This window comes from Meriones unguiculatus, assembly GCF_030254825.1.
Source record: "Meriones unguiculatus strain TT.TT164.6M chromosome 13 unlocalized genomic scaffold, Bangor_MerUng_6.1 Chr13_unordered_Scaffold_45, whole genome shotgun sequence".
In the NCBI taxonomy this organism is placed as follows: domain Eukaryota; kingdom Metazoa; phylum Chordata; class Mammalia; order Rodentia; family Muridae; genus Meriones; species Meriones unguiculatus.
In genome coordinates, this window is record NW_026843652.1 from 86184 (window position 1) to 113815 (window position 27632).

The 27632-nt window shown below is 41.4% G+C and overlaps 2 protein-coding genes across 2 annotated transcripts in view; one reads left to right on the plus strand and one right to left on the minus strand.

Moving 5' to 3' along the window:
- Window positions 1–19146: 19146 nt before the first annotated feature.
- On the plus strand, window positions 19147–27079 carry LOC132651322 (vomeronasal type-2 receptor 116-like; the record flags this gene model as incomplete). The annotated part of the gene is made up of 5 exons (XM_060376547.1): window positions 19147–19440; window positions 19803–20609; window positions 22612–22839; window positions 23875–23998; window positions 26154–27079. Coding segments are annotated over 5 exons (2379 nt in total), but the record flags the coding sequence as incomplete, so codon positions are not given.
- The window catches only part of LOC132651320 (cytochrome P450 3A11-like), a 36644-nt gene continuing 35064 nt past the window's right edge, over window positions 26053–27632 (minus strand). Inside the window, exon 4 of the mRNA XM_060376545.1 lies at window positions 26053–27461. Coding sequence (XP_060232528.1) covers window positions 27422–27461 — 40 coding nt within the window. The 3' untranslated portion in view covers window positions 26053–27421. The remainder of the gene's footprint in view (window positions 27462–27632) is intronic.

A 27632-nucleotide genomic window follows, 5' to 3' on the forward strand; every position in this document is an offset into this window, starting at 1 on the left:
CTGAGCCAATCATGTCCACCTGAGCCTTTCTTGTCCAAATAATCTAGTGTGCAGCTGAGCTGATCATGTCCAGCTGAGCTTGTCTCTAGCTGAGCCTGCCATGTCCAACTGTTCTTTTCTTGTACAACTGAACCTGAGTGCCACACAGAGAATGTCTTTTCCACCTGAGCCTCTGTGTCCAGCTGAGCCTGGCCTATTCAACTGAGCTTGTCATGTACAGCCTAGCCTGTCACTGCTTGTTGAGGCTTTCTCTATTGAGCCTGTCTACATCTGAGCTTGCAATGTCCTACTGAACCCATCATGTCCAAGAGAGCCTGTCAAGTGCAACTAAGTGGGTCATGTCCAGCTGAGCCTGTCTCTTGCTGAGCCTGCCATATCCAGTTGAGTCTGGCAACATCAAGGCTGTCTCCAGCTGAGTTAGTCATGTCCTCCTGAGCCTGTCATGTACAGGAGAGCCTGTCTTGTCCAGCTGAGCCTGTCATGTCAAACAAAGCCTTTCTTGTCCAGGTAAGCCAGCATGCACCTGAGCTTGTCATGTCCAGCTGAGCCTGTCTCCAGCTGGGCCTGTCATATACACCTAGGACTGTATCCAGCTAAGCCTTTTAAATCCAGCAGAGCCTGTCATGTCCAGTTGAGCCTGTCATGTCCAGTTGAGGCTTACATGTCCAGCTGAGCCTTTCATGTTTCTAGCTGAACTTTTTACATCTAGCAGAGCCTGTGGGCCCAGTTGTTCCAGTATACTGTTGAGACTCTTATGTTCAGCTGTGCATGTCTTATCCATCTGAGCCTGTCTCGAGCTGAACCTGTCATGTCCAGCTGAGCCTGTCAGGTCTCTATCTGGGCTTTTCACATCCAACAAAGCTTATTATATCTAGCTGAGTATGTCTCCAGCTAAGCTTTTCACATCCAGCAGAGCCTGTCCCATTAATCCTGTCTACTGCTGAGGCTCTCATATCCAGCTGTGCCTGTCATGTTCATCTGAGCCTGTCTGCAGATGAGCCTGTCATGTCCTGCTGAGTCTGTCATCATTGAGGCTGTCTCCATCTGAGCTTGTCAGGTCCTGCTGAACATGTCATGTCCAGGTGAGTCTATCTGCAGCAGAGCCTGTCATTACCAATTGAGTTTGTCTCCAGCTGAGCCAGTCTCAAACTGAGCCTGTCTCCAGCAGAGCCTGTCATGTCCAGTTTCACCTGTCCTGTCCAGTTGAGCCTGTCTTGTCCAGTTGATCTTTACATGTCCAGCTTAGCCTTTCTTGTCCAGGTGAGCCAGTATCCAGCTTAGCTTGTCATGTCCACCTTAGACAGTATCAAGCTTAGCCTGTCTCCAGCTGAGAAAGTCATATCCAGTTGAGCCTGACATGTCCAACTGAACCTGTCCTGTCCACTGGAGCCTATCAGGTCCAGATGAGCCTGGTATGTCCAGCTGACCTTGTCATGTCCAGTTGATCCTGTTTCCAACCGAGACTTTCATATCCAGCAGAGCAAGTGTGTCCAGTTGATCCTGTGTCTTGCTAAGCCTATGATTTCCAGCTGAGATTTTCTTTTTTTTTTTTTTTCAATACAGTTTATTCAGGAACCTTGAACAATCCTCGGACCCTGGGGAAAGCCAGCCCACAGCTTAAATAGCCTCTGGGTAGCCAACCCAGGCGTGCCACATGGGCAATGCAGATAGGTCCACATACATGGAAGCAAGCCAGATCCTTGGCCTTAGCCAAATGTGGAGTTGTTCGTGACAGAGAGCACTCACCATTGGGAAGGTGGAAGGCGGAAACCAGCTCCATCTTTAAGGCATAGCATTCTGCAGCTCTCTACAGTTTACCCTTTTTGTTTTAGACGCATCAGGCAAGAGTAGAGGTCTGATCTCTGATATTAGAAATAAATTGGGACTTTGTACCGATGTTCATTTAGGTGTCATCCACCCAAAGAGCATCAGACCCGTCTGATACCTTTTTCTCAGAGGCGGGACCTGGGGCATCAACCCGCATGCAATCAGACATGCTCTTCTCTGGGTCGAAAGTGGCTGACCCTGAGTGCAGTGCTTAGCCTCACATCCTGAGTGTATCATTTTAGCTTTTTATGGTATCCAACCATGCTTGGGGAGAATCTCCTGCTTCAATGGCTGTAAAGGCCTGAATGATCATGGCTGCATCACACTGTTGTGAGACTCTAATCTTGCATATATACCACAGGCTTAGCCTTTCTTGTCCAGGTGAGCCAGTATCCAGCTTAGCTTGTCATGTCCACCTTAGACAGTATCAAGCTTAGCCTGTCTCCAGCTGAGAAAGTCATATCCAGTTGAGCCTGACATGTCCAACTGAACCTGTCCTGTCCTGTCCACTGGAGCCTATCAGGTCCAGATGAGCCTGGTATGTCCAGCTGACCTTGTCATGTCCAGTTGAGCCTGTTTCCAACCGAGACTTTCACATCCAGCAGAGCAAGCATGTCCAGTTGATCCTGTGTCTTGCTAAGCCTATGATATCCAGCTGAGATTTTCATGTCCCACTGAGTCTGTCATGTCCACGTGAACCTATCAATAGCTGAGCCTGAACTTTCCAGGTGAACTCTCATGTCAAGCTTTTCCTCCTGTCCTGTAGAGATGAACCTATCTCCTGCTGAGCATAAAATGTCCAGCTGAGATTGTCATGTCCACCTGAGACTGCCATTTCCAGATGAGCCTGTCATATCTCTAGCTGACCTTTATACATCCAGCAGAGCCTGTCATGTCCAGTAGATACTCACTACTGCTGAGACTCTCATGTGCAGTGTGCTTGCTATGTCCACCTGAGCCTGTCACCTCCAGCTGAGTCTGTCACCATGGAGGCTGTCTCCAGCTGAGTTTGTCAGGTACCTCTGAGCCTGTCATGTTCAGGTGAGACTGTCTTCAGCTGAGTCATTTTCAAGCTGAGCATGTCTCTAGGTAGGCCTGTCATGTACATTTGAGCCTGCATGTCCAACTTAGCCTGTCTTGTCCAGTGGAGCCTGTCAGGTGCAGCTGAGCCTGGTATGTCCAGCTGGCCTTCTCATGTCCCACTGAGACTGTCATGTCCAGCTGTGCCTGTCATGTCCATTTGAGCCTGTCTCCAGCTTACCCTGTTATGTCCAGCTGAGTTAGTCTCTATTGAGGCTGTCTCCAGCTGAGCTTGTCATGTCTTGCTCTACCAGTCATGTCTAGGTGATCCTGTATTGTCCAGGTGAGCCTATCTGCAGCAGTGCATGCTTATTGCTGCTGCATTCACAAAAGCCATTAAGAAGAATCATGCTAAATATCCCTCCAGGGATGAACAGACTTTTTTTTTAAATATGGTACAAATACACAGTGGAATTTGATTTAAACAAGCAAAATGAATGGAAATGAAAAATTACATTAAATAGGGTAATTCTTGCTCAAAAAGACAAACAGCACTTGCTCTCTTTCACATGCAGACCCTATCTTTTGATTTCTATAATGCACTTATGTGGGGGTAGTATAGAAGCCAGAAAGGGGCCAATGAGAGACATAAAAAGAAACTTAATAGAAGAGCAAGTTTAGTAGTACATGTAATCTACAAAAGTAAAAGGGGAACTACTGGGAATGGAAGGGTATGGGGGCAGGAGCAGAAAGCTGTGATGGAGAGACAACAATCAAAACTAAGTAGGTATGAAAATGGATAATGGAAATGGAAAATATTTGGTGTGTTAATTAAAATTATTTCAGTTTCAGTTTGTGGAGTTTGTTTGTTTTCAATAGGGTTTCATTAGGTAGCCCTAGCTGGCCTAGAACTGGCTATGTGGACCAGGATGGCCTTGAACTCACAGAGATCTTGCCTGCATCTGCCTTCCAAGTGCTAGAATTCAAAGTGTGCACCACCACACCTGGCCCTAAGGGGGAAAAATAACAGAGCTAGTGTTCTATGTGGTGATTATTATTTACGATTGATATACTTTCAGTAATGCTGTTGTTGATCCTAAACAGCTATATACCTAAACCACCACACAAAACTGGGATTTATTTAATTAACCTAGATCATAATGCTGGGCAATAGTTGCTCAATCCTAAACCTCCAAGCCTATGTAGTTTCTACCATTCAGATTTCCCACATTATACTTGCTTTAAATGATATCTTAGGTCTGGTCCATCTCTCCACATCGGTCCAAGACCTCTCTCCCAGATCTGCTCCCCCAGTTCTGCTCTCCCAGCTAGTCCCCTGCCCTTCTCTCCTCCTCTGCCTCCCACACCTTCCTGTCCACTGGTTCCTCCCTCCCTCTCCATTCCTTTCCATTGCTCAACATTGTGGCTGGTTGTTTTATTTTGGCATGTTTAAACAAAGTTGAGACAAGTGATGCTTAGAATAAGTATTACAATGCAATGTCCGGACTGAAAACAGAGAGTGGGGGAGAGAAATCAGCATTTGAATGAACAAGGGTAAGGTGTATACATTCCAAAATAACATTATACCAACAAGCTAGTGAGTGGTTAAAGGTTCTTGTTACTAGGCCTAATGACTGAACTCAACCACTAGGTCCCCCATTGTAAAAGAAGAGAGTCTACCCCTGTAGGCTGTCTTTTGATCTCTACACATATCAAGGGGTAGATGTATGCACACATAGACGTACACACATATATTCTTATAAATACATGCAATATTTTAAAAGATAAAGGTATCACAGTGAAAAGGGCTGGATGTCCAATTAAAAATGTGGACTACCAAAGCACTGGCTACAATACTGACCATATATATTCGATCTCTAGGACCCATGTGATGGAAAGAACAAACTCCATCAAGTGCTAGGACTTCCTTCACACACAGGACATGGCAGAAATGCACGTGCATGCACACATCCCACAGACTAAATTAAAAAAAAATCATTTTATTATTTTAAAATAATTTCATACTTGATCTTATATATTTCCCTCCCCAAACTCATCCCAGGTCCTTTCCTGTACCCACCCAACTTCATATTCTCTCTCTTTGCCAGGAGCCAAAGCCAACTAGTGAAGCTAAAGCCATTTAGTGGAGCCAAAGCCAATTAGTGGAAAGTTACCAACAGCTTCACTATGACCTAAGGTCATGGGTGATAGATTTATGTGAGAACATCTGCTTGTTAGGCTTGGAGCATCCTTGAGATATCTTACGGAAACATTCTTATGGTATCTTGCAGGTGCAGTATCTCGCACCATAAACCGCTTTGCTATTGTCTGCAGTAATAAACTATCCTTCTCCCTATAAAACTGTGTAAAAATTTCAAATAATTGAGGCCTTGATCAGACAAACTGTCTTGGTCTCCATTCTTCGAGTCTCTTGTTCCCACCCCATTCATTTCACCCTTCATTAGTAACCTGTTGAACCCCCGATGGCCGGAGCATCTCTTAAAATAAAACAAAATACCACAGAGTACTTTTCATGTTACCCAACTACTCTTGAGGATAAAACCTGCCTTGGAGTGTGACTGATATAAACTGACTGTCACTCTACTGATGAAAATTGATTTTCCCCACTTCCCAGGAGGCATAAATTGCAAACATTTTCTTGGTTAGGAGTTGGACGGTATGTCCACATCTACTTCTCTGGGCTTGAATTTTGTCAAGCACTAACTTTTGCAGGTTTTGTGCATGCTGTAACAGTCTCTGTGAGTTCATAAATGCAAGAAAAAAATCTTTTTTAAAAACAGGCTAGGAAATACCCAAAACCTGTAGCTTACAATTTAATCATCCAAATTCTTTAGTGTGCACAGTTCTAGCAGTAGATTAAAGAAAAGTTTACTCTTGTCCATGTGGGCTCAGGTAATGTATTTGCCAAGGACATTTTGTATTTTTGTACACACCAGATACATAGTTCACACACACATTCCATCCCAGGAAGCTTTGCTTCTCTTCAGTCATCTTTCATCATGACGTCTACTCTTGGCAACTTTAGCAAATCCACTTCAAACCTCCCCCACACACACACCTCTTCTTAAACCTTACTAAAAATAACAATACACAAATCTCTCATTTGGCCTGAGTCTTTCACCTTATAGATCTTATTCCTTCCTTGCACAGCCTGAACTCAAACAATCCATTCCTTCACCAGTAATCTCAACTGAGTCTGTTCTTCCAGTTTTCTGAAATTTCATTCTGTATCAAGCACATAAGTCAGCCTTCTTACCTTGCCAACTGAGTGCAGACAAGCACCAAGTATATGTAAATTGATGAAACAACAAATACATGGTTTTACTTTTTTTTGAGGCAGAGTCTTACAATAGTATTCTGACTAGCTGGCAGTGACACTATGTAGAGGAAGTCTAGCCTTGAACTCCTTCAGTCTTTACCTCTCTCTCTTCAAGGCAAAGGTATCACCAGCACACAGAGTTCAAATTCATGAGTACCTTGTCTATTGCAGTGTGTGAAGGAGGTAAAGGACAGGGAGTCAGAGCCCAGTGTTTACCTGTTTCCTATTCTGCACTGTTAAATGTTAGCTATTCTGCCCTGATCACCACAGCCTTCCAACAGATGGTCACTGCCTCTTCTCTGCACTTCAGTTTTTTCATGTGTATTACTACTATTTTATACTAGATTATTTATTACATGTCTATCTCTTCTCTTTCCTATAAGATTCTAAACAGTAGAGATCCTATTTCAGAAAAGTCTACAGCCTTGTGTTCATCCTTTTCAAACCTTAATTCTTCCCTACTTTGTGATGCATAACAGGTCATCAGCACATGAACGCTCTTCCTTTTCTTCTCTATCACAATCTGCTCCTAGGCCACACTCTTCTAGTTCCTCGTACAATGCCATTACACACACATGCTACTCTTTCCCTATCATCAGCTGGTCTTGTTGAATATGGATGGCCTCTCACTTTCCTATTAAAAATAACAAGAGTTTGATGTTTGTTACCTATAGAGTTTACAACTACCATCAAGGCTCTCTCAGATCTAAGTCCACTCTTATTTCTGGCAGTTTCTATTTCAGTCCCCAGCAACACTGAGCCATAATGCCTCTGCCAAAGAGCACGGGGGTTCATTCTCTTCCTGAGAATGCCTTAGTCATTTCCCATCTTCTGGAATATTTTTCTCCAACAAAGTGTCTCAAATTCTTACTAATCTTAAAGGACTAGCATATAGTATTCTGTTGATACATGTGCTTCCTTAAGCCAGAACTACTCTTCAGTTCCCCCATATATGATCTCAATATTCATTCAATAAGACTGTTTGAATTTAGAGTTGTTGTTTTTTTTGCCTAATGAATGCTCTCTGTCCCACCCCACTCCACTTTTTGAATACTAACCTGGATAGGTTTCCAGAGTTTCTACTGCCTGTCAGAAAGCCCAGTGGAAAGTGTAGGTAAGACAAGCATGAAAAAAGTAATGCTGCTTAGACTCACCAAACTTCTAACCCTACAATGTATCCATCAAACACATTAAGTTGATAACCATGCTACTTAGCTGTATTACTATCTTTGCTCATATGTCCTTCTGTGAGCATTCATTTGTTGAGGACAACCAACTGGAACTTGAAGGTTTCCTTCCAATTTTGTTTCTGAAATCAGTGTATATGGATGCTTGAATGTGAGTTTGTGCACTTGAGTCAATGCCTGAGAAGGCGAGAAGAGGGTGCTGAAACCCATGGACCTGGAGTTACAAGGCAGTTGTGAGATGCCTGACATGGGTGCTGGGATTGCAGTAGGGTCCTCTACAAGGACAGTGTAGACTCTTAACTGCTGAGACAACTCTCCAGTCCTTCTATCTTTTCTAATCTTCTCAAAGCTAGCTAAAAATTTTATTTTCTACTCTTCATTAAAAAAATAGTCTTTAAAGCCAAGCACATGCCATTAATCCCAGCATATGAGGCAGATATATTTGAGTTTGAGGCCGGCCTGTTCTACAGAGTGAGTTCCAGGGATACACAGAGAAACCCTGACTTGAAAAACCATCAAAAAGAAAAAAAAAGGCTTTAAAGTCAATAAGCATAAAAGGAACACTTTGAGGGTATATTAGTACCAGCCAGCAGAAAAATTGTGGAATATAATACAAACAGAAAAACTTGAAAATTTTTCCATAACCACTGTCAAACAGTGGTATCAATATTTTCTTTGGAGAGTTAAAAAATCATATGCATAAATTATAACTAATTTTTTAAGTAAAATGTTATTATCTCTCACATTTTCAATTAACATTTTCTCTACTACCTCTGTGTCTCTTAGCATGCATAACTGAAAACTTAAGTGAAATAAGTGAGCTGAAACTACACATTCTTAAATAAACATTATCTAAATAGAAGTCTATTTAAAATGAAATAAACAGATGGGCACACATCTCTCCATGAAAACTGCAGAGTGGTAAGATAATTAGTTTACTCACACATGCCATCACCCAAAAAAGGGATCTGTTCTCCCGTATGCTGCTGCAAGATTGCATCTAAAATGCATTATGCTTGTTTGAAAATGCCACACTTAAGAGGCTACGTAGAAGGTAATATAATTCTTTTTATGTGCCATTTTAGAAATGGCAGAAGTAGAAACATAAGACCATTCATCTATTCACTCACTTGAAAACTAGCTTGGAAATGTCCCCTACCTTAAAGTCAGTAGTTTACAGACAATTACAAGGGTATATGCCTCATCAAAATGTAAAGGAGACATGTCATATTGGGGAAGAGGCAGTGACAGAAATATACCCCATATCTAGGACTTAAAAACTGATTAGTATAAATGACAAAGAGGAAGGGAGGACCAGAAGCTAATTCTAGGGGAAGAGGAAAGAGCAACCATATACAAAGAACCAGAAACTTAAGCCAACATGTATAATCAGGGAGAGAAAAAAATACCTTATAGATGAAGGGAAGATGAGAATTAATAAGCCATTCAGAAAACCCACGCATCATCACAACAATTAAAAAAAAAAAGAAAAAAACATCAGAAAAAAACAACATGAGAGCAGGAAGAATAAGGACAAAGTAATAATGGTATTATGTATAAAAATATCACAGAAGTTTGTGTACTTCACCAAAATAATTTTTAAAGAGGTGAAAAAATAGAAATAAAAAAGTAGAAACCCTGACAACAGAACAAAGAGGCAGATCAAGAGGAACAGTCACACACTGTGGGCACAAAGGCAAATCACTCTAGCTGCTTTGCAAAAATGATCTCACAGTTACTTTTAGAGTTAAAAATACTTTTACCTACAATTTGGCAGTCTTGTTCCTTGACATTTACCCAAATGAAATGAAAACTTACATTTACAAAAAAATGCACTTATAGATGTTCCTAATGATTACATTTGTAATTGTGGATACCTACATTTCATTTGGCGTGTGGGCCAGCATACTGGTTTGATCATTCATACCTGCAGCAATAGAAATGTGTCTATTCTCTAAAATATTGAGTCACAAGGATGATTTAATTCATTTTGGATTATGCAGAGCAGATTGTGGCAGAATTATGAGGCTACATATTATGATTTCATGTATATGCCATTCTACAAAAAGCAAAGTTATAGGCAGAAAGCACATCAGTGGTTGCCAGGCTAGGGACTGGAAAGAACCATCTACCAAGGGACAGAGTGATGGAATATTTTGTACACTAGGTATAGTGGTTAAGACTGCACATATTTGTAAAAATTCACAGAACTCTATACAAAAAAGGGTTCAATTTTACTATATGCAAAATACATATAATGTTAAACATCAAAGGGAAAGAAGGATGAGAAATCATAGAAAGAAACAGATGAGAATGAAAAATTACAAAGGATGGTCACATCATAAATGACTCTGGTAAAAAGTTTCATATTTTAGCCCCAAAGCATCTGTTCCAAATGATTTTAAGGAAGAGACAGATCCAAGTCAGCTCTGTCTGAGAAATACACTGTTAAGAGTTATAAAGAGAGATCACCTGGAAGGCAATCACCAACCACCTTGGGAACTCCAGAGATAAGTTACCAAGACCCAACTAAGGGAATGCAGTGGAGACACCAAGAAAAAGATAAAAGATTAGAAATCCTCAAGTTCCTACCATCAGTAGAAAAAAACAACTTTTCAAACAGGCTATATTCAATGGTTGTGGAAGACTCAATTGCAAACGTCTTGGCAGATGTATCTGACTGGAGCTCAAGGGAATAAATGAGACATAAAATTAGATATAAGGCTCAGGATATTTGTAGCCATGAAAATATGAGGTGTGGAGAGCTGAGACTCAGACGCCATTTAGTGGCGCTGACATCTGCCCTCAGAACTGTAAAGAATCTCCAGGGCGCATATGCGGATTGCGAAAGCGTGCCAAGCCACTGCCCAAGCCCGGGCCGTCAGACGGGGTGAAGAGTGAACAGCCAATCAGGGTATGACACATCACTTAGGTGCGACCAGGGCTTATATAAACAGCGCCACTTCAGGGCTAGGTCTCTCCTCCTTTCATCGCTTGACTGTAATAAAGCCTGTTGCAGAAGGATCCGTTTGTCCGTGTGCTTTCTTGCTGGTGAGACGATCACAACATCTGGTGCCGAAACCAGGGATCGAACCACCCGGGAAGCAGGGAGCCTGCCACTGCCGGTGCCGAGGAGAGCCCCCGTTTGTGGGGAGGATTCAGAACTGCAGCATCGAGATTAGTTCTGAGAGGCATGTTTGATCTTGATTTATCTCATTTTTCTTTTCAGCTAGCAGAAGCCCTTATTGCCTTCCCTGTTGTGATCGTTGCCCTAGCCCTCTTTCTTTTGGTTTCGTACAAGCTTGAGGACGGCCTCGGAAGGGAAGAGATTAACAAAAGGCTAAGAGTAGGCACTAAGGGAGTGTTAGAGGAGATACAAGACGGCATGTCAGAAACAGAACGTGATAAAAGATTAGGGGCCCTAATGGATAGAAATAGAGACCTCTCTAAGAAAAAAGGCCCTTCTGCGGATGTTAAAGCCACAGAAGCGAGAGGTAAGGGAAAAGACGCCCTGGGGGAGAAAGGTGACAAGGGAAGGAAAAACCCAAAAGAAAAGCCTCTTTATCCAGTAAAAGAATTGGAGGCTTTGGGGCTTGAAAGCTCTGAATCTGAGCAGCTAAATCCCTCTGAGGAAGAGGACTTGGAGGGGGAAGCAGCCCGCTATGAGGAAAAACGATACCATCCAGATGAGCGGCCATTACTGTTGTATCAGAAGCAAAGTAGTATGAGGAACAGGAAGGGCGCACTTTCTCAGTCGGCTGCTCCCGTTGTCTCTAGTGCTCCTCCACCCTACACCGGGAGGCACTGTCCTGATTCCTTCTTTTCAACAAAAGATAGACACAAATCTTTTCAGACTTTTCCAGTATTTGAAGATGTGGAGGGAGGCCGTGTCCACGTACCTGTAGATTACGCTCTAGTCAAGGAACTGGCAGAGTCAGTTAATAAGTACGGGGTGAATGCTAATTTCACAATTATGCAGCTTGAGAGGCTAGGCTCTACAGCAATGACCCAAAATGATTGGCAGACTGTAGTGAAAGCTGCCCTCCCAAATATGGGAGTGTATTTGGAATGGAAAGCCCTATGGCATGATGCCTGTCAATCCCAAGCTAGGGCTAATGCCAATGCAGAAGACAATCAACGACGCTGGACATTTGAGCTACTAATAGGACAAGGTCCACATGTTCAGCAACAGACAGATTATGATTGGGGAGCATACGGCCAAATATCTGCTGCTGCAATTAAAGCATGGAAGGCCCTTTCAAAGAAGGGTGGGACCAAGGGCCATTTAACAAAAATTACCCAGGGTCCTCAGGAGTCATTCCCAGAATTTGTGGCCAGAATGACAGACGCAGCAGGCAAAATATTTGGAGACCTGGAAAGGGTCCGACCAATGATAGAGCAACTGGTGTATGAGAATGCCTCACCAGAATGCAAGGCAGTCATTACCCCCAGAAGGAACAAAGGACTAACAGATTGGATAAAAGTTTGCCGAGGACTCGGAGGCCCGCTTACTAATGCTGGCCTGGCGGCAGCCATATTACAAAGCAATAACTGCCCAAGTTCTGGAAACAATAAACTTTGTTTTAATTGTGGCAAAATGGGTCATTTAAAAAGAGACTGCCGTGTGTCTGTGCAAAAGAAAGTTCCTGGACTTTGCCCTAAGTGTAAAAAAGGCAATCACTGGGCTAATGAATGCCGTTCAGTTAGAGATATTCAGGGAAAACTTATCCAGCATGAACCCCCCCAATGAGAGGAATGAGAATATTCCAAAAAATGGGTCTCAGGGCCCCAAGTCTCAGGGCCCCCCAAAAAATGGGACACAGGCAGACAACGGGAGGGTTTATCCAGCTGTAGAGCAACAAGAGGATCAGCAGGCCTGGACCTCCATTCCACCTCCCAATTCTTATTAATGCCACACATGGGGGTGCAACCTGTCCCAGTGGAGTTTGAAGGCCCCCTGCCTGAAGGAAGTGTTGGACTTATGGTCCATCCTGGAATTTTAGATCAGGATTTTACGAGACAGCTCCAGGTGCTTTGTTCCTGCCCCCAAGGCTTATTTTTTATTTCTCCTGGAGATAGGATTGCTCAATTAGTCGTCCTCCCTAGCCTTCATGACTGTTTTCCATCTACCGGAACACCAAGGGGCACAAAAGGACTCAGTTCCATAGGAACAGATTTTGCTCATTTGGTAGTTGATCTTAAGACTAGACCTACCTTACAAATACAAATAGAAGGAAAAAGTTTTACTGGTATTTTGGACACAGGGGCTGATGAAAGCATTATTTCTTCCACCTGGTGGCCTAAGGCATGGCCTGTTACACAATCATCCCACTCCTTACAAGGGTTGGGATATGAGGCCAGCTCTGCAGTTAGTTCATGTTCTTTGAGGTGGCAAGCACCGGAAGGTCAAACAGGAAGTTTCATACCATATGTTCTTCCTCTCCCTGTCAATCTCTGGGGAAGAGATATTTTGCAGGATTTAGGATTAACATTGACCAATGAGTACTCTCAACAAGCGGTTGATATAATAAAAAGGATGGGTTATAAGGAAGGAAAAGGCCTTGGTAAACAGGAACAAGGGAGATTACACCCGATTTCACAGGAAAATAATACAGGGAAACAAGGCCTGGGTTTTCATTAACTGCCATTGAGGGTTCCATGCCCATATCTTGGCTCACAGAGGAAGCCGTATGGGTTCCTCAATGGCCCCTTTCCTCTGATAAGGTGGAAGCCGCTACAAGGCTGGTTAAAGAACAGGTACAGCTTGGTCATTTGGAACCATCTACTTCCCCCTGGAATACACTCATTTTTGTTATAAAAAAGAAATCAGGAAAATGGAGGCTTCTCCATGATTTGAGGGCTATTAATGCACAGATGCGATTATTTGGAACAATGCAACGAGGCTTGCTTCTGCTTTCAGCCCTGCCTAAGCAATGGAGAATTATAATAATAGACATCAAGGATTGTTTTTTCTCCATTCCATTGTGCCCAGGAGAGAGAGATTTGCCTTTACCCTACCTGCTGTTAATCACCATGAACCAGACAAAAGATATCAATGGATGGTTTTACCTCAAGGCATGGCTAATAGCCCCACCATGTGTCAATTGTATGTGCAGATGGCTCTTGAACCAGTTAGACAGCAATTTCCTTCCTTGTTGCTGATTCATTATATGGATGATATTCTCTTGTGCCATGAGGAGTTAGCCATCTTGCAAGATGTGTATCCTTTGTTGCAAAAAACTCTGCAACAATGGGGATTGCATATTGCCACTGAAAACGTCCAAATTTCAGAAGTAGGTTCCTTTCTAGGGACTGTTATTTATCCGGAACGAATAGTTCCTCAGAAAATAGAAATTCGCAGGGATCATTTGCATACCTTAAATGATTTTCAAAAATTATTAGGTGATATATATTGGCTTAGGCCATTTTTAAAGATTCCTTCTGCTGAATTAAAACCCCTATTTGATATTTTGGAAGGGGTTGCTCATATTTCTTCACCCAGAGCCTTAACACCGGCGGCAAGCCACGCCCTGCGAGTGGTAGAAAACGCTTTACAAGATGCCCAATTAAAACGTGTAGATGAAACTAAGACCTTTGACCTGTGTGTCATTAAAACTAAACATTTACCAACTGCTGTATTATGGAAAGATGGACCCTTAGTGTGGGTTCATCCCAATGCTTCTCCTGCAAAAATTATTGAATGGTATCCGGATGCAGTTGCTCAACTTGCACTTCGTGGGTTAAAAACAGCCATTACTTTGGGAAGGAGCCAAAGTTCTTAATAGTGCCTTATACAGCTCACCAAGTTCAGGTATTGACTGCTACCTCTGATACTTGGGCGGTGCTAGTTACCTCCTTTAGTGGTTTAATTGATAATCATTACCCTCGACACCCTATTTTATAATTTGCTTTAACTCACGAGGTAGTCTTCCCGCATGTAACGTCCCAGGAACCACTTCGGGATGGACTGGTGATTTATACAGATGGGTCAAAAACAGGAGTGGGAGCTTATGTGGTTAATAATAAAGTTGTTTCTAAGCAATATCATGAGACCTCGCCTCAAATTGTGGAATGTTTAGTAGTGCTAAAAGTTTTGGAAAAATTTCCAGGTCCTTTAAATATTGTTTCTGATTCTAGTTATGTGGTAAATGCAACCAAAATCTTAGAGGCTGCTGGATTGATTAAAGCATCTAGCAAGCTTGCAAAAAGTTTTCAAAGGATTCAGTTTGCCTTAATTACCAGAAGATCCCCTGTTTTTATTACACATATTAGGGCTCATTCCGGTCTACCGGGGCCCATGTCCCATGGAAATGACCTGGCAGATCGAGCCACAAAGATGATTGCATTAGCCCTCCTTTCAAATTTAGAATTGGCTAAGGAGTTTCATAAAAAAATTCATGTTACAGCGGAGACATTGCGTCATCGATTTGACATAACTAGAAAGGAAGCTAGAGATATTGTTACCCAATGTCAAAATTGCTGTCAGTTTTTACCTGTGCCTCATGTTGGGATTAATCCCAGAGGAATCCGTCCTCTACAGATGTGGCAAATGGATGTTACTCACATTTAATCGTTTGGCAAACTACAATATTTACATGTTTCCATTGATACTTGCTCTGGAGTTATGTTTGCTTCTCCCCTGACTGGAGAAAAGGCAGCCCATGTTATTCAACATTGCTTGGAGGCATGGAGTGCCTGGGGAAAGCCCAAAATTCTAAAAACTGATAATGGGCCAGCCTATACTTCTCAAAAATTTGGACAGTTTTGTGATCAAATGGGAGTGACCCGCCTAACGGGTCTCCCATATAACCCTCAGGGACAAGGTATTATTGAACGTGCTCATCGCACTCTAAAATCCTACTTAATAAAATAAAAAGGGGGAGTTGAGGAGGCTCTGCCCTCAGTGCCACGAGTGACTGTTTCCTTGGCACTCTTTACTCTCAATTTTTTAAATTTGGACAGTCAGGGCCACTCGGCTGATCGCCACTGCTTAGAGCCTGATAGGCCTAAGGAAATGGTCAAATGGAAGGATGTCTTGACTGGTCAGTGGAAAGGCCCGGATCCTATTTTAATAAGATCCAGGGGAGCTGTCTGTGTTTTCCCACAGGAAGAAAACAATCCATTCTGGGTACCGGAGCGCCTCACGCGAAAGCTCGCGGCAGCTGAAGATGATCCTCCAACGAATATACCTGCAACTAATTCCAGTTCTTGCTTGGATCCTTCTAAATCGGGTTCCTAGTATTGTGGGGGTACAACATTGGGCCATTTTGTCTGCATTCCCGAAGCCTATGCCAGTCAGACATAATTCATTGGCTTTCCCAAAATTCTTCTCATCCAATAAAGATTTAGGCCTGCCTTATTTTCCTTATGATGAGACTGAGGCATCATTAGGGGAAAGCCATGACTTTCCAGAAGCTGGCTCCCTTTGCTTTCAAATCGAGGATTCCGTAGGAGATTGTGTTCGGCTTACCAAAAGGATTCTTGGGTCATTTGGCTATAAGGATTGGGATTGGGAAGTTATGTCCCAAAAGGAAAGGGATAGTAAAGACGTCATCGATATCTATTATACCTTTTCGCATAAGGTCACCTGGATAAACGGTTCCTTTTTAGGACCAAATTTTTTAGATAAAGATAGACCTCTTCAACCTAGGGTGGCCCCTTCATGTACATGGGAGGAAGATGAGACCATCCCTCCATGGTCCGACTGTCAGTAGCGCTTTACTCTCTGGGCTGACAAAAATAAAACCTTTTCCTTTTCCCCAAATATGTTGATGGATCCTACAAAAAGTATGGTAATGAAAAAGGGGCTCTTTATACAACATCGAGATATGGCCCCTTTTTATAAATGGATACTTTGTGGGATAAATGGTAGTTGTACGGACCTCAATCCTCTGGGATTCATTAGTGGTGGTACTGTAGGGAAATCAATTGTCATGGGCGCCATAAATGGTACTGCGTTAAAAAAAAGGTTATGGAAATGGTAAATGTGACAAGGCAGATTACCCATTGGAATAGAACCATTACAAATCAGACAACTTTTCCACCTAGTCCTGTCTGTGTTTATCCTCCTTTTTTATTTGTTTTGTCCAATAATTCTTTTAGAAATTGTACCAATGAGACATGCTGGATGTCGCAATGTTGGAATGCCAGGCGTTACACTCGTGCCCTGGTTGTTAGAGTCCTGCAGTGGATCCCAATCCCTGTGGAGACTCCATCCACCCTCTCCCTGTTTAGACAGAAGAGAGATTTTGGCATCACCGCAGCCTTTGTTACTGCCATCGCTGTCAATGCAGCTACTGCCACTGCAGCCGGCTTGGCAATGGCAAATTCAGTCCAAACAAGCACAACAGTAAATGAATTGTCAGCAGGTGTGGCTGAAGCCATGAACCTTCATGTATCTGCTAGCGCACAATTAAAAGGTGGATTGATGATTCTTAACCAGCGTCTGGATCTTATGGAAGAAAGAATAGATATTTTATTTCAATTGGCTCAATTAGGATGTGAGAGAAAAATAGGAGCACTCTGTATTACCAGTGTACAATATGAAAATTTTACCCGAGCCGCTAATTTGTCCAGGAAATTGTCCTTATATCTTGCAGGAAACTAGTCAGAAGGATTTGAAGAAACGCTTGAAGAGCTAAGGGCGGCGGTGGTGACCATTAATTCTACTCCGGTGGATTTATCGCTCACAGATGGCTTATTATCCTGGGCTTCTTCCGCCTTTTCTTATTTTAAGGAATGGGTGGGCGTTGGAATGTTTGGTGCAGCCCTATGTTGTGGCTTAGTGTTCTTACTCTGGTTGGTCTGCAAGCCAACAACAATATGACAAGGTCGTGATCGCGCAAGCACTTGTGGCCTTGGAGCAGGGATCATCTCCCAAAATTTGGTTATCCATGTTAAAAAATTAAAACAGACTGTGACACTCAGTCGATGCACCTCAGGGGTTTTACCCATTGCACTGAGTCGATGAGTGATCCAAGTCACAATGTTGCCTTTGCCTAAGCGGCTGCGGTACCAAGATAGGAGAATGACAGCCCTTGCACTCCCTGGAATTTTATTCCATTGCACGGGAATGGGTGTCACCTCCATTTTTAATCTTCTCCCTTAGCCCCTGCACCCAGAGGACTTGTCTCCATTGCACCTGGTGGGGTAAGGGAGTAATCTAAAGCTCTTGATCGCTTACTCCCCAAAGAAGGAGTTTGCTTGATCAAGCTTAGGGCTTTCTTGTGCCGCGCTTACAAGGCTTTGAGGCAGTTTTCATTCATTAAAACAAAAAGGGGGAGATGTGGAGAGCAGAGAGAGTGCAAGTGCCATTATGAGATGGCACCGACATCCGGCCCTGGCCCTAATGAACAAACAATAGACCACATCTGCAAGTTGCAAAAGCGCCCCAAGCCACTGTCCAGCCCGGGGGCGTTACTGCCCAGTCCGGGGTGTCACACAGAGCAATGGGCAAACAGCCAACCAGTGGAGTACACGCCGCCATAGGGTGTATTTAAGCAGCACCATTCTGGAGGTTATCGTCTTCCTCTATTCATCGTAATAAATGTTACTGCAGTAGAATCCTTGTGTCCGCGTGCGTTCTTGCTGGCGAGACGATTGCGTGGGTCACACTAAGTTGAAATGCAATTCTTAGTGTTTGGGACTTTTGGCATCATGAAGACTGAAATCTTTCCTCACCATGTTATTATTAGACATTATTACTGTCTAATAAGATAAAGTGCTCCAGGTGAAAGTGTGAGGATCTGAGCTCACATTTCCGCTGAAGCATAAAAATAGTGTTACAATCCAGTGATCATATGGCAGGTAGAACCCAGGAGAAGTGTTCTGGCCACAGTACCAGTCTTATGTGCTGAAAACAATAAAGAAAATGTGGAGTCATTTAGTGTAGTACTCTTCACAGCACTGGATAAGGAGAGGAAGAAAGAATCTTAGTGATTTCAAGGCCCGATTGTGTTATAGGTCAGTCAGTGCTACATGGTTAGACTGTTTCAGTCAATCAAATAAGTCAGTCAGTTAGTGAATAATTGAACAAATGACTAAGAGTCACTGTGAAATAATGTGGACAGCTGTGAATAATGTGAACTGAACCTGGATGTCCTTTCTCCCTTGCAGTCATACTTATTGACACTCATGAACCTGTACATGCAGAAAGACTCACATCCACACTAATAATGCACACAGTTCATCAATACACAAAAAGTTAAAATAAATTTAAATATGGATTCACATTAATTAATTCCAGCAACTGAAGGCAGAGACAAGATGTTTTCCATGAGCTCAAGGGCATTACATGGTGTATTCCAGGCCAAGATACTCAGAAAATATCTTAGAAATGACAACTATGGCAATATTTGATTTGAAATAACTTTGTGTTATACTCTAAATAAGTTATTGTCACAAAAAAACTGGATCAAGCTATAATAACATTTCTTAATTGTTGAGGCAGAAGGGCCAAGGTCCAGACATCAAAAGTTCTGATGTTTGCTCTGAACCCAGTGTTTTTTTCATGGACAATTTATTTTTGCACACATACAATATAACTAAAGCAAAATAATAATAAATTAAATTTCCTGAGACCATAACTAAGGAAGGTTAATACTGTAGGATTTTACCTAATCTTACCTACTTAAGAGAGCAATTGTAATTCCAGTCATTGCTGAGAGTATATTAAAATACTGATTTTATAGAAACATTGGCATTTGAACTATAGGAAGTTTTATGGTCTATGTCTTCTACAAGTATGTTTTTTTTTAACCTTTAATCCTTTTTAGATATAAGTTTAAGAACTACCAGTTTGTTCTGTCCCTGGTATTTGCCATTGAGGAAATCAACCGAAACCCTAATCTTCTACCCAACACAACTCTTGGCTTTGATCACTATAATGTTGCACCTTATGAAACAAGTATCCTTATAGTTCCTTTTGTTTGGCTCACAATGTTGAGACAACCACTAGCTAATTACAACTGTGGACTGAGGAGAATGTCACCTGCTGCACTTACAGGAACATCATGGAAAATATCTTTCCAACTTGGGAAACTGCTACAACTTTACAAAATACCTCAGGTGAGAATTGGGATGTTGAAACTAGGAGTTAAGTGTTCTTTTTTGACATTACTGTATTTCTGAAAATGTAAAATAAACACTTGGATAAACCATCTATGAAGAAAAGTATGAAGGAACTTGATGATATATCCACAGTTCCATTACTTAAAATAGAAAGGAAGGAGAAGAGGGTGAAACAAACTACATTACTGAAACTGGAGACCTGTCAGTAATAATTTTTTTAGAAAAGTGTCTATTGGGTTTGCCTTTTAATATATGAGAAAACTATATTCATCTTGACTGTTTGCATTTGTTGATTCAGTCCTTATATTCTATTTGATGCCAGTGTTGTCCTTCTTGTTTTCAATCTTCTTTTCTTAAAGCTCACATTTGGGCCTTTTGATTCTACCTTAAATGACCAAGGTCAGTTTAATTCTCTCTATCAGATGGCCCCCAAGGACACATATCTGTCAACTGCCATAGTTTCTTTGATGCTTCATTTCAGCTGGTCCTGGGTTGGTCTGATCCTCCCAGATGACCACAGAGGGATCCAGATTCTGTCAGACTTGCAAGAAGATATGGAGAGTAACAACATCTGCTTAGGCTTTTTGGAAATGATCCCTCGTACCTGGAATGTATATTCCAGTGCATTATGGAAAGATCTGATAAAGACTCAAGAATCATCAACTAATGTGGTAGTTATTTATGGGAACTTTGTTTCTTTGCAAGGTTTAATGAGACTTATTGGGGAATTGTTAGTGACATGGAAAGTCTGGATCCTAAACTCTCAATGGGATGTTAGTTACAATTTTGATTATTTCATGTTAGAGTCATTCCATGGGAGCCTCATTTTTTCACACCACCATGAAGAGATGGTTGACTTTACAAATTTTGTTCAAACAGTTAATCCCTACAAATACTCAGAAGACACTTATCTTCCTAAGTTTTGGTTTCTGTTTTTCAAGTGCTCATTTTCTGAGTCTGATTGTCAACTTTTGGAAAACTGCCAACCCAATGCTTCTTTGGACTTACTGCCCAGACACCTTTTTGACCCTGTCATAAGTGAAGAGAGCTGCAATATATACAATGCTGTCTATGCTGTGGCCTTCAGTCTCCATGAGATGAATCTTCAGCAAATAGAGACACAACCATATACTAATGAAGAAGAAAAGGAATTCTTCCCCTGGCAGGTAATATCCTTTCTTGTGTGTTGTAATATCAGCAATGTGTTGTTTTATTATTTCATAAGGCATTCAAATTAGGTATCATAGATTTTAGAACATATTGTCAATAAGCAAGGATTTGTTACCCAGAGAAGGGGAAGAAACAGTAGAGTCTTAAGGGTTGAAATGCTTCTGAGGACTACCACAGGGTTATGAAGTTAACGATCACTTTAAAGTGTACTTTCCATACCAGGGCCATTATTTTAAGGATGGGAGCATTAAATATATTCCAAAAGATCATAGTTTTGGCTATCTTTCCAAAGCAATTTGAATCAGCTGAAGCCACATTATTTGTTGTCTTGCTGACTTAGCTGTGCTTAGTTCAAGGATTTATCTTGAGGAGAAGGTGGTTTTCAAAATTCATTGCACTTCAATCCAAGCCAACCTGATGCCTCATTTAAGACGCTTTTAATTCTTGTTCCCACCATTGCCTGCAAATTTAATGATTGCCTTGTTTTAATTGCTGAGTAGCATTCCACTGTGTAAATGTACCACAATTTCTGTATGTGTTCCTCAACTGAGGGACATCTGGGTTGTTTCCAGATTCTGGCTATTATGAATAAAGCTGTTATCAAAATTCTGAGCAAATGTCCTGGTTGTATACTTGAGAATATTTTGGATATATGTCTAAGAGTGTAGAGCTGGATCTTGAGGTAGCACTATTCCTAATTGTCCGAGAAAGCACCAGATTGATTTCCAAAGTGGTTGTACAAGTTTACATTCCCACCATCAAGGGAGGAGGGTTCCCCTTTCTCCACATCCTTTCTAGCATGTGTTGTCATTTGAGTTTTTGCTCTTATGCATTCTGATGGGTGTAAGGTGAAATCGCAGGGTCATTGTGATTTGTATTTCCCTGATGACTAAGGACATTGAGCATTTTTAAGTGTTTATCTGCCATTAGATATTCCTCTATTGAGAATTCTCTGTTTAGTTCTGTACACCATTTTTTAAATTAGATTAGCTTGTTTGTGGGTGTTTAACTTCTTAAGTTCTTTATACATTCTGGATATGAATCCTTTGTCAGATATAGGGTTGGTGAAGATCTCTTCTCAGTCTGTATCCTGCCGTGCTGAGTGAGGTATCCCAGAAGCAAAAAAAAAAAAACACACATGGTATATACTCACTTATAATTGGATATTAGACATATAGTATATGATAATCATACTAAAATCTGTACTCCTAAAGAAACTAAGAAGTAAGACCCTGGGTAAGAATATTAGTCCTCATTAAGAAAGGCAAATGGGATAGACATTAGAAGGAGAAAACAGGGAACAGGACAGGAGCCTACCACGGAGGTCCTCTGAAAGAATCTACCCAGCTACCCAGCAGATGCTGAGACTCATAACCAAACTTTGGGCAAAGTGTGCAGGGAATCTTATGAAAGAAGGGGGAGATAGAAAGACCTTGAGGGAGCAGAAGCTCCACAAGGAGAGCAACAGAACCAAAATATCTGGGCACAGGGGTCTTTTCTGAGCCTGATACTCCAACCAAGGGCCATTCATGGAGATAAACTAGAACTTCTGCACAGATGTAGCCCAGGGAAGCTCACTGTCCAAGTGGGTAACCCAGTAAGGGGAACAGGAGCTGTCTTTGACAGGAACTCAGTGACTGGCTCATTAATCACCTGCATCTGAGGGTGCAAAGCCTTACCAGTCCACAGAGGAATACAATGCAACCAGTCCTGATGAGACCTGATAGGCTAGGGTCAGATGGAAGGGGAAAAGGACCTCCCCTATCAGTGGACTGTAGGAAGGATAGGGGCAATGAAGAGGGACACAGGAGGGATTTCTTTGAACAAGGGATGGGGGATACAGATGTGAATAAATTGTAATAAATAAAAACTAAATTATTAAAAGAAAAGATGCTTTTTTATGATGGGGTAATAACACTGAGTAGCTTTGCACTATTTTTTTAAAAATGTTTTTATTATCTTAGATTACTTCAAGCTATGTTTATACATCTGTTTTAGCTCCTACCTTTCCTAAAGAACACCCTACTGAAAAATCCTGTGAGAGGTCGCATGGTAATTGATGGGAGAAAACACTTAGATTCAGACTATGACATTCTCAATTTTTGGAATTTTCCAAAGGGTCTTGGATTAAAGGTGAAAATAGGAACCTTTTCTTCAGATGCTCCCCTTGGTCAACGGTTGTCTTTATCTGAGCAGATTATTCAGTGGCCTGCAACATTTACAAAGGTGAGTCATGACTTAACTCACTTTGACCTCTAAAACAAAAAACAACAAACGAAAGTAGTTTTCAGGATGCAATGATCATTTGACACTTATTCAGTATCAATCAATATTCAGCAACCCAGTAGCCAATTAAACAGCCAATGAGGACTGTTTTCTCATTTCCTCACTCTATTCAATGGAAATTTTTATTTTAAATCTTATAAATGCCCACATATTTCTTACGAATATTGCCTGTTAGGTTTCTGTCATTGCCTCAAAACACTGAGAGGTTTATTTTGTAACCGATTCTAAGAAATTTCAGTGAGTGGTAAAGTGACATTTTTTATTGTTAGCCTCTGAAAAAGATAGATTAGCATGATGGGTGTGTGTATGTGTGCTTGCTTTGCTGCTTTAAATAAACAGTAAACAAAAGCAACTTTAGGGAGAGCAGGTTTGTTTTGGCTCACTCTGTGAGCACACAGTCCACCATAGTGGAAAAATATTGTTTATGAGACAAAGGATGTGATGACACCAAACCCACAGACCAGAATCAAAGTTCAAAAACCCCAGTTGCTCATCTTCCATCTCCTTTTCATTATGTCTGTGACAGGAGGATAATGAATTATTGACCCCCATTTTGTGGTGGCTTTATCCACCTCAGGTAAATGGTTCCATACAACTTCTCACAGAAATGCCCAAAGACTAGTGTCAATGAAGAATCCAAGTTCCATAGAGTTGTCAATCAACATTTACAACCACATTGGATATTAAAACTTCCTGTAGTAGCCAGTAAGTATAGAGACAGTTTGAATCTGAAGTCATACCATGATCTTCTGGAAAACTACTTTAGTGACAACAGCTACATATTTTGGACCAAGATTTAAATATGTGGGTTGTGTAGCCCAAATGATTCCAAAATTAGCAATACCAAAATTTATTATCTTTCACTGTACATGTAAGCATTTCCAGATTAACATATGATGATGCTTAGAAATATGCCACTCACTCAATTTTTTCATAAAAACCCAAACATTTGCTAATAGTTTTTATTTCTCTTAGATTCCTCAATCTGTGTTCAGTGAGAGCTGTAGGCCTGGATTCAGGAAGTCTGCCAGGGAAGGCAAGGCTGTCTGCTGCTTTGATTGCACTCCTTGTGCAGACAATGAAATTTCCAATGAGACAGGTAAATACAGGCTTATAGAGAACTTTCCAACTTTTCCACAGAAGTCTGCAATCCCTGAGCCAAGGAAAAGGTTTTGGAGAGAAGAGATAGACTTTTGTTCTTTGATTAGAAATTTAAAGTGTTCCAAAAGAAAGCAAAAGAGTCAGAGACACACTCATTCCCATAGTCAGGAGTCTCATAATAATACTAGGCTAATAGGTAAAATATATGCAGAGATCCTGGTGTACTCGCGCAGGCCTTGAATTTGCTGTTTCAGTCTCTGTGAGCTCATATACATCTTGCTTAGTTGATTCAGAGAGCTTTGGTCTTCTGGTACCCTCCATCCCCTCTGACTCTTACAATCCACCCACCACCCTCTCTTAGTGGGAGTCCCTGACTGCTGGGAGGAGGGATTTGATATAGACCTCCAATTTAGACTCTCTTAACATAATGCCTGGTTGTGGGTCTTTGAATCCACTCTGATCTCCTGACAGAGGAAACTTCTGTGGTGATAATTGGATAAGGCACTCATCCAAGAATATAGCAGAATATCATTAGGAATAATTTTATTGATTTTTTTTAGTTCAGTTATATATTGTTTTATCCTAGGTTCTGGGATATCCAGTCTCTTGACCTTTGTTATACAAGAAGTGTCATTCATGGGCTCCTTCTTCCTGAGTGGTCCTTAAGTCAGATCAAATATTTCCTGGCTAATTCCACAACTTTTTAATTTTTATTTGTTTTTAATATATTACAATTTATTCACTTTGTATCCCAGCTGTACCACTTCCCTTGTCCTCTCCCATCTTCTTCTCCCCCTGTGCCCCTCCCACAGTCCACTGATATATGACCCTAGCCTATCAGGTCTCATCTGGACTGGCTACATTGTCTTCCTCTGTAGCCTGGTAAGATACACCCTTCAAGAGTAGGTGATCAAAGAGTCAACCACTGAGTTCATGTCAGAGACAGCCCCTATCTCCCTTACTACTGAATCCCCATGGACACTGAACTGCAATGGGCTACATCAGTGCAGGGTTTCTAGGTTATTTCCATCATGGTCCTTGGTTGGAGTTTCAGTCTTAGAAAAGATCCTGATGCCCATGATCAGTAGACTGTTGTTTGGTTAGTAGTAATCAAAATGCTATTATCCTCTTGTAAGTAATACCTGCCAAATTTGTCTTTATATGTATACATGATCACACTCAGGATGTTTCTTTATCTAGTTACATCCATTTGCCTGCAAATTTCATGATGTGGGCCAGAATTATAACAGATTAAAGGTAAAATCTGCTTTTAGTCACTTTTGGATCACACTTGTTTAAGAAATTTTTAGGACACATTAGACAAAGAATAGGGACAATACAGTTAATGGTAATAAAAACCCAATACCATCAGCTTGAGGCTGACGATGAATTGTAAGAGCCCAAGACTGGCCTCTTTTTGCAAAAGGAAAGGAGTGAATAAAGAGTTTAAGTTGGCTTGGGTGACTCCATTTTGAAATGAGAAGCCATGTTGACCGGGAACTGACCTCAGGTACCAGGAAATGTCACAGAATTTGCTGTTGGCAGAAAACAAAATTAACTCTCCTAGCAACAGCTTCCTGGAAATATCACAGAATAAATACTTGGTAGAAAACACAGACAATCTCCCTGGCAACAATCAATGAGGAATGGTTGGGAAAATTTTCCCCAGCATTCCAGATGTAGTTTAAAAGAATGCTAGTTGTGATTATGTGCCTCAGCTAGAGGGTCACCTTACCCCTATGACTTTTACCCAATCCTGTAATGCCAAGGCATGAACCCCATTGCTTGCTGTCATGGAAACCCCCTGCTTGTGTTTTTTTTTCCTTCCAGGGCTCAGTGTCCCACTTCTCTACTGCTGTGTCAGTGAGACTTGGGTCCCAAGTTCTATTGCTCTTGCAATAAAGCTCTCTTGCTCTTGCATTGAGTCATCTACTGCTGGTCTCTGAGGGGACTGTGATTCTGGAATAATATCACCATAGGCAAAAATGGCTGTATAGTTTTGAAATTATTCATATACTACTTAGTATTTGTTTCTGAAACAATAAAGAAAGGTGAATCAGGAAACATTTTAATGAAGTAAGGCTGAGTAACAACTTGGGGGAAAGGGAACACCTGAGGATTGAGTCATAATCCTGTTCATAATTTCTGAACAGATATGGACCAATGTGTGATGTGTCCAGAAAGTCACTATGCAAACTCAGAGAAGAACCACTGCCTCCAGAAATCTGTGAGCTTTTTATCCTATGAAGATCCTTTGGGGATGGCTCTCACCACCACATCACTGTGCTTCTCTGCAATCACAGTTTTGATTCTTGTAGTCTTTTTGAAGCATAGAGACACACCCATTGTCAAGGCCAATAATAGAGCTCTCAGCTACACCCTGCTATTGGCATTCAGCATCTGTTTCCTCAGTTCCTTGCTCTTCATTGGCCAGCCCAACACAGTCACCTGCATCATGCAGCAGACAGCATTTGGAATCTTGTTCACTGTGGCTTTCTCCACAGTATTGGCCAAAGCTATCACAGTGTTTATTGCTTTCAAGGTCACTGTTTCAGCAGGATTGGTGAGGTGGTTAATGGTATCAAGGGCCCCTAACTTCATCATTCCCATCTGCACATTGATCCAATTTGTTCTCTGTGGAATATGGCTGGTTATCTCTCCACCCTTCATTGATCATGATGCTCATGCTGAACATGGCCACATCACCATTGTGTGCAACAAAGGATCAGTAGTAGCCTTCCACTGTATCCTGGGATACCTCTGCACCTTGACACTTGGGAGCTACACCATGGCCTTCTTGTCCAGAAATTTGCCTGACACATTCAATGAAGCCAAGTTCCTGTCATTCAGCATGCAGGTGTTCTTCTGTGTGTGGGTCACCTTCCTCCCTGTCTACCACAGCACAAAGGGGAAGGTCATGGTGGCTATGGAAGCCTTCTCTGTCTTGGCTTCCAGTGAAGCTCTCCTTGGTTTGATCTTTGTCCCCAAGTGCTACATCATTTTGTTAAGACCAGATAAGAACTCCTGTCTTGACATCAGGCACAAAACCCATTCAAGAAAGAAGTCATTTAAAATTTAGTTAAAATTACAATTAACCTATGTTAATAAATTAAATACAATGACAAAACCAGTACCACACCATTCTAAATCTATTATTCAGGTAGAATATGATGAGAGTATGATGGTTCCTCATTTATTTGTACTAAAGTCTCTCTGAACTGAAACCATTATTTTTAACCTATGTCTAAAATTCATGTTTTACTATTTGTCTGTAATAAAATTTCTGTTTCCTTTATTGGTCTGAACCCCAAAAGTATAACAGTGTGGAATAAACTCATGGATATCTGTGTGCCTTTGCCTACAAAATGCTGGTGTTGAAGATGTGTCTCCATGTTGCCAGCCATTTGGTATTTATTTGATTCTAATCTGAGAGCTGGATTCTGAGGAGATGAAGGAGAGGGCTGCAGCAGGGATACAAAGTGATACAAAGTGAATAATGTATAATAAATAAAAATACATTAAAAACATTAATTTTAAGGTAACTTATTTCATTTTTGAACTCCGAAGATTCTATTACATTCTACTCTATAAGCTAAACATGAGAGCAGATAGAGTCTCAAGCATCAGTTTCA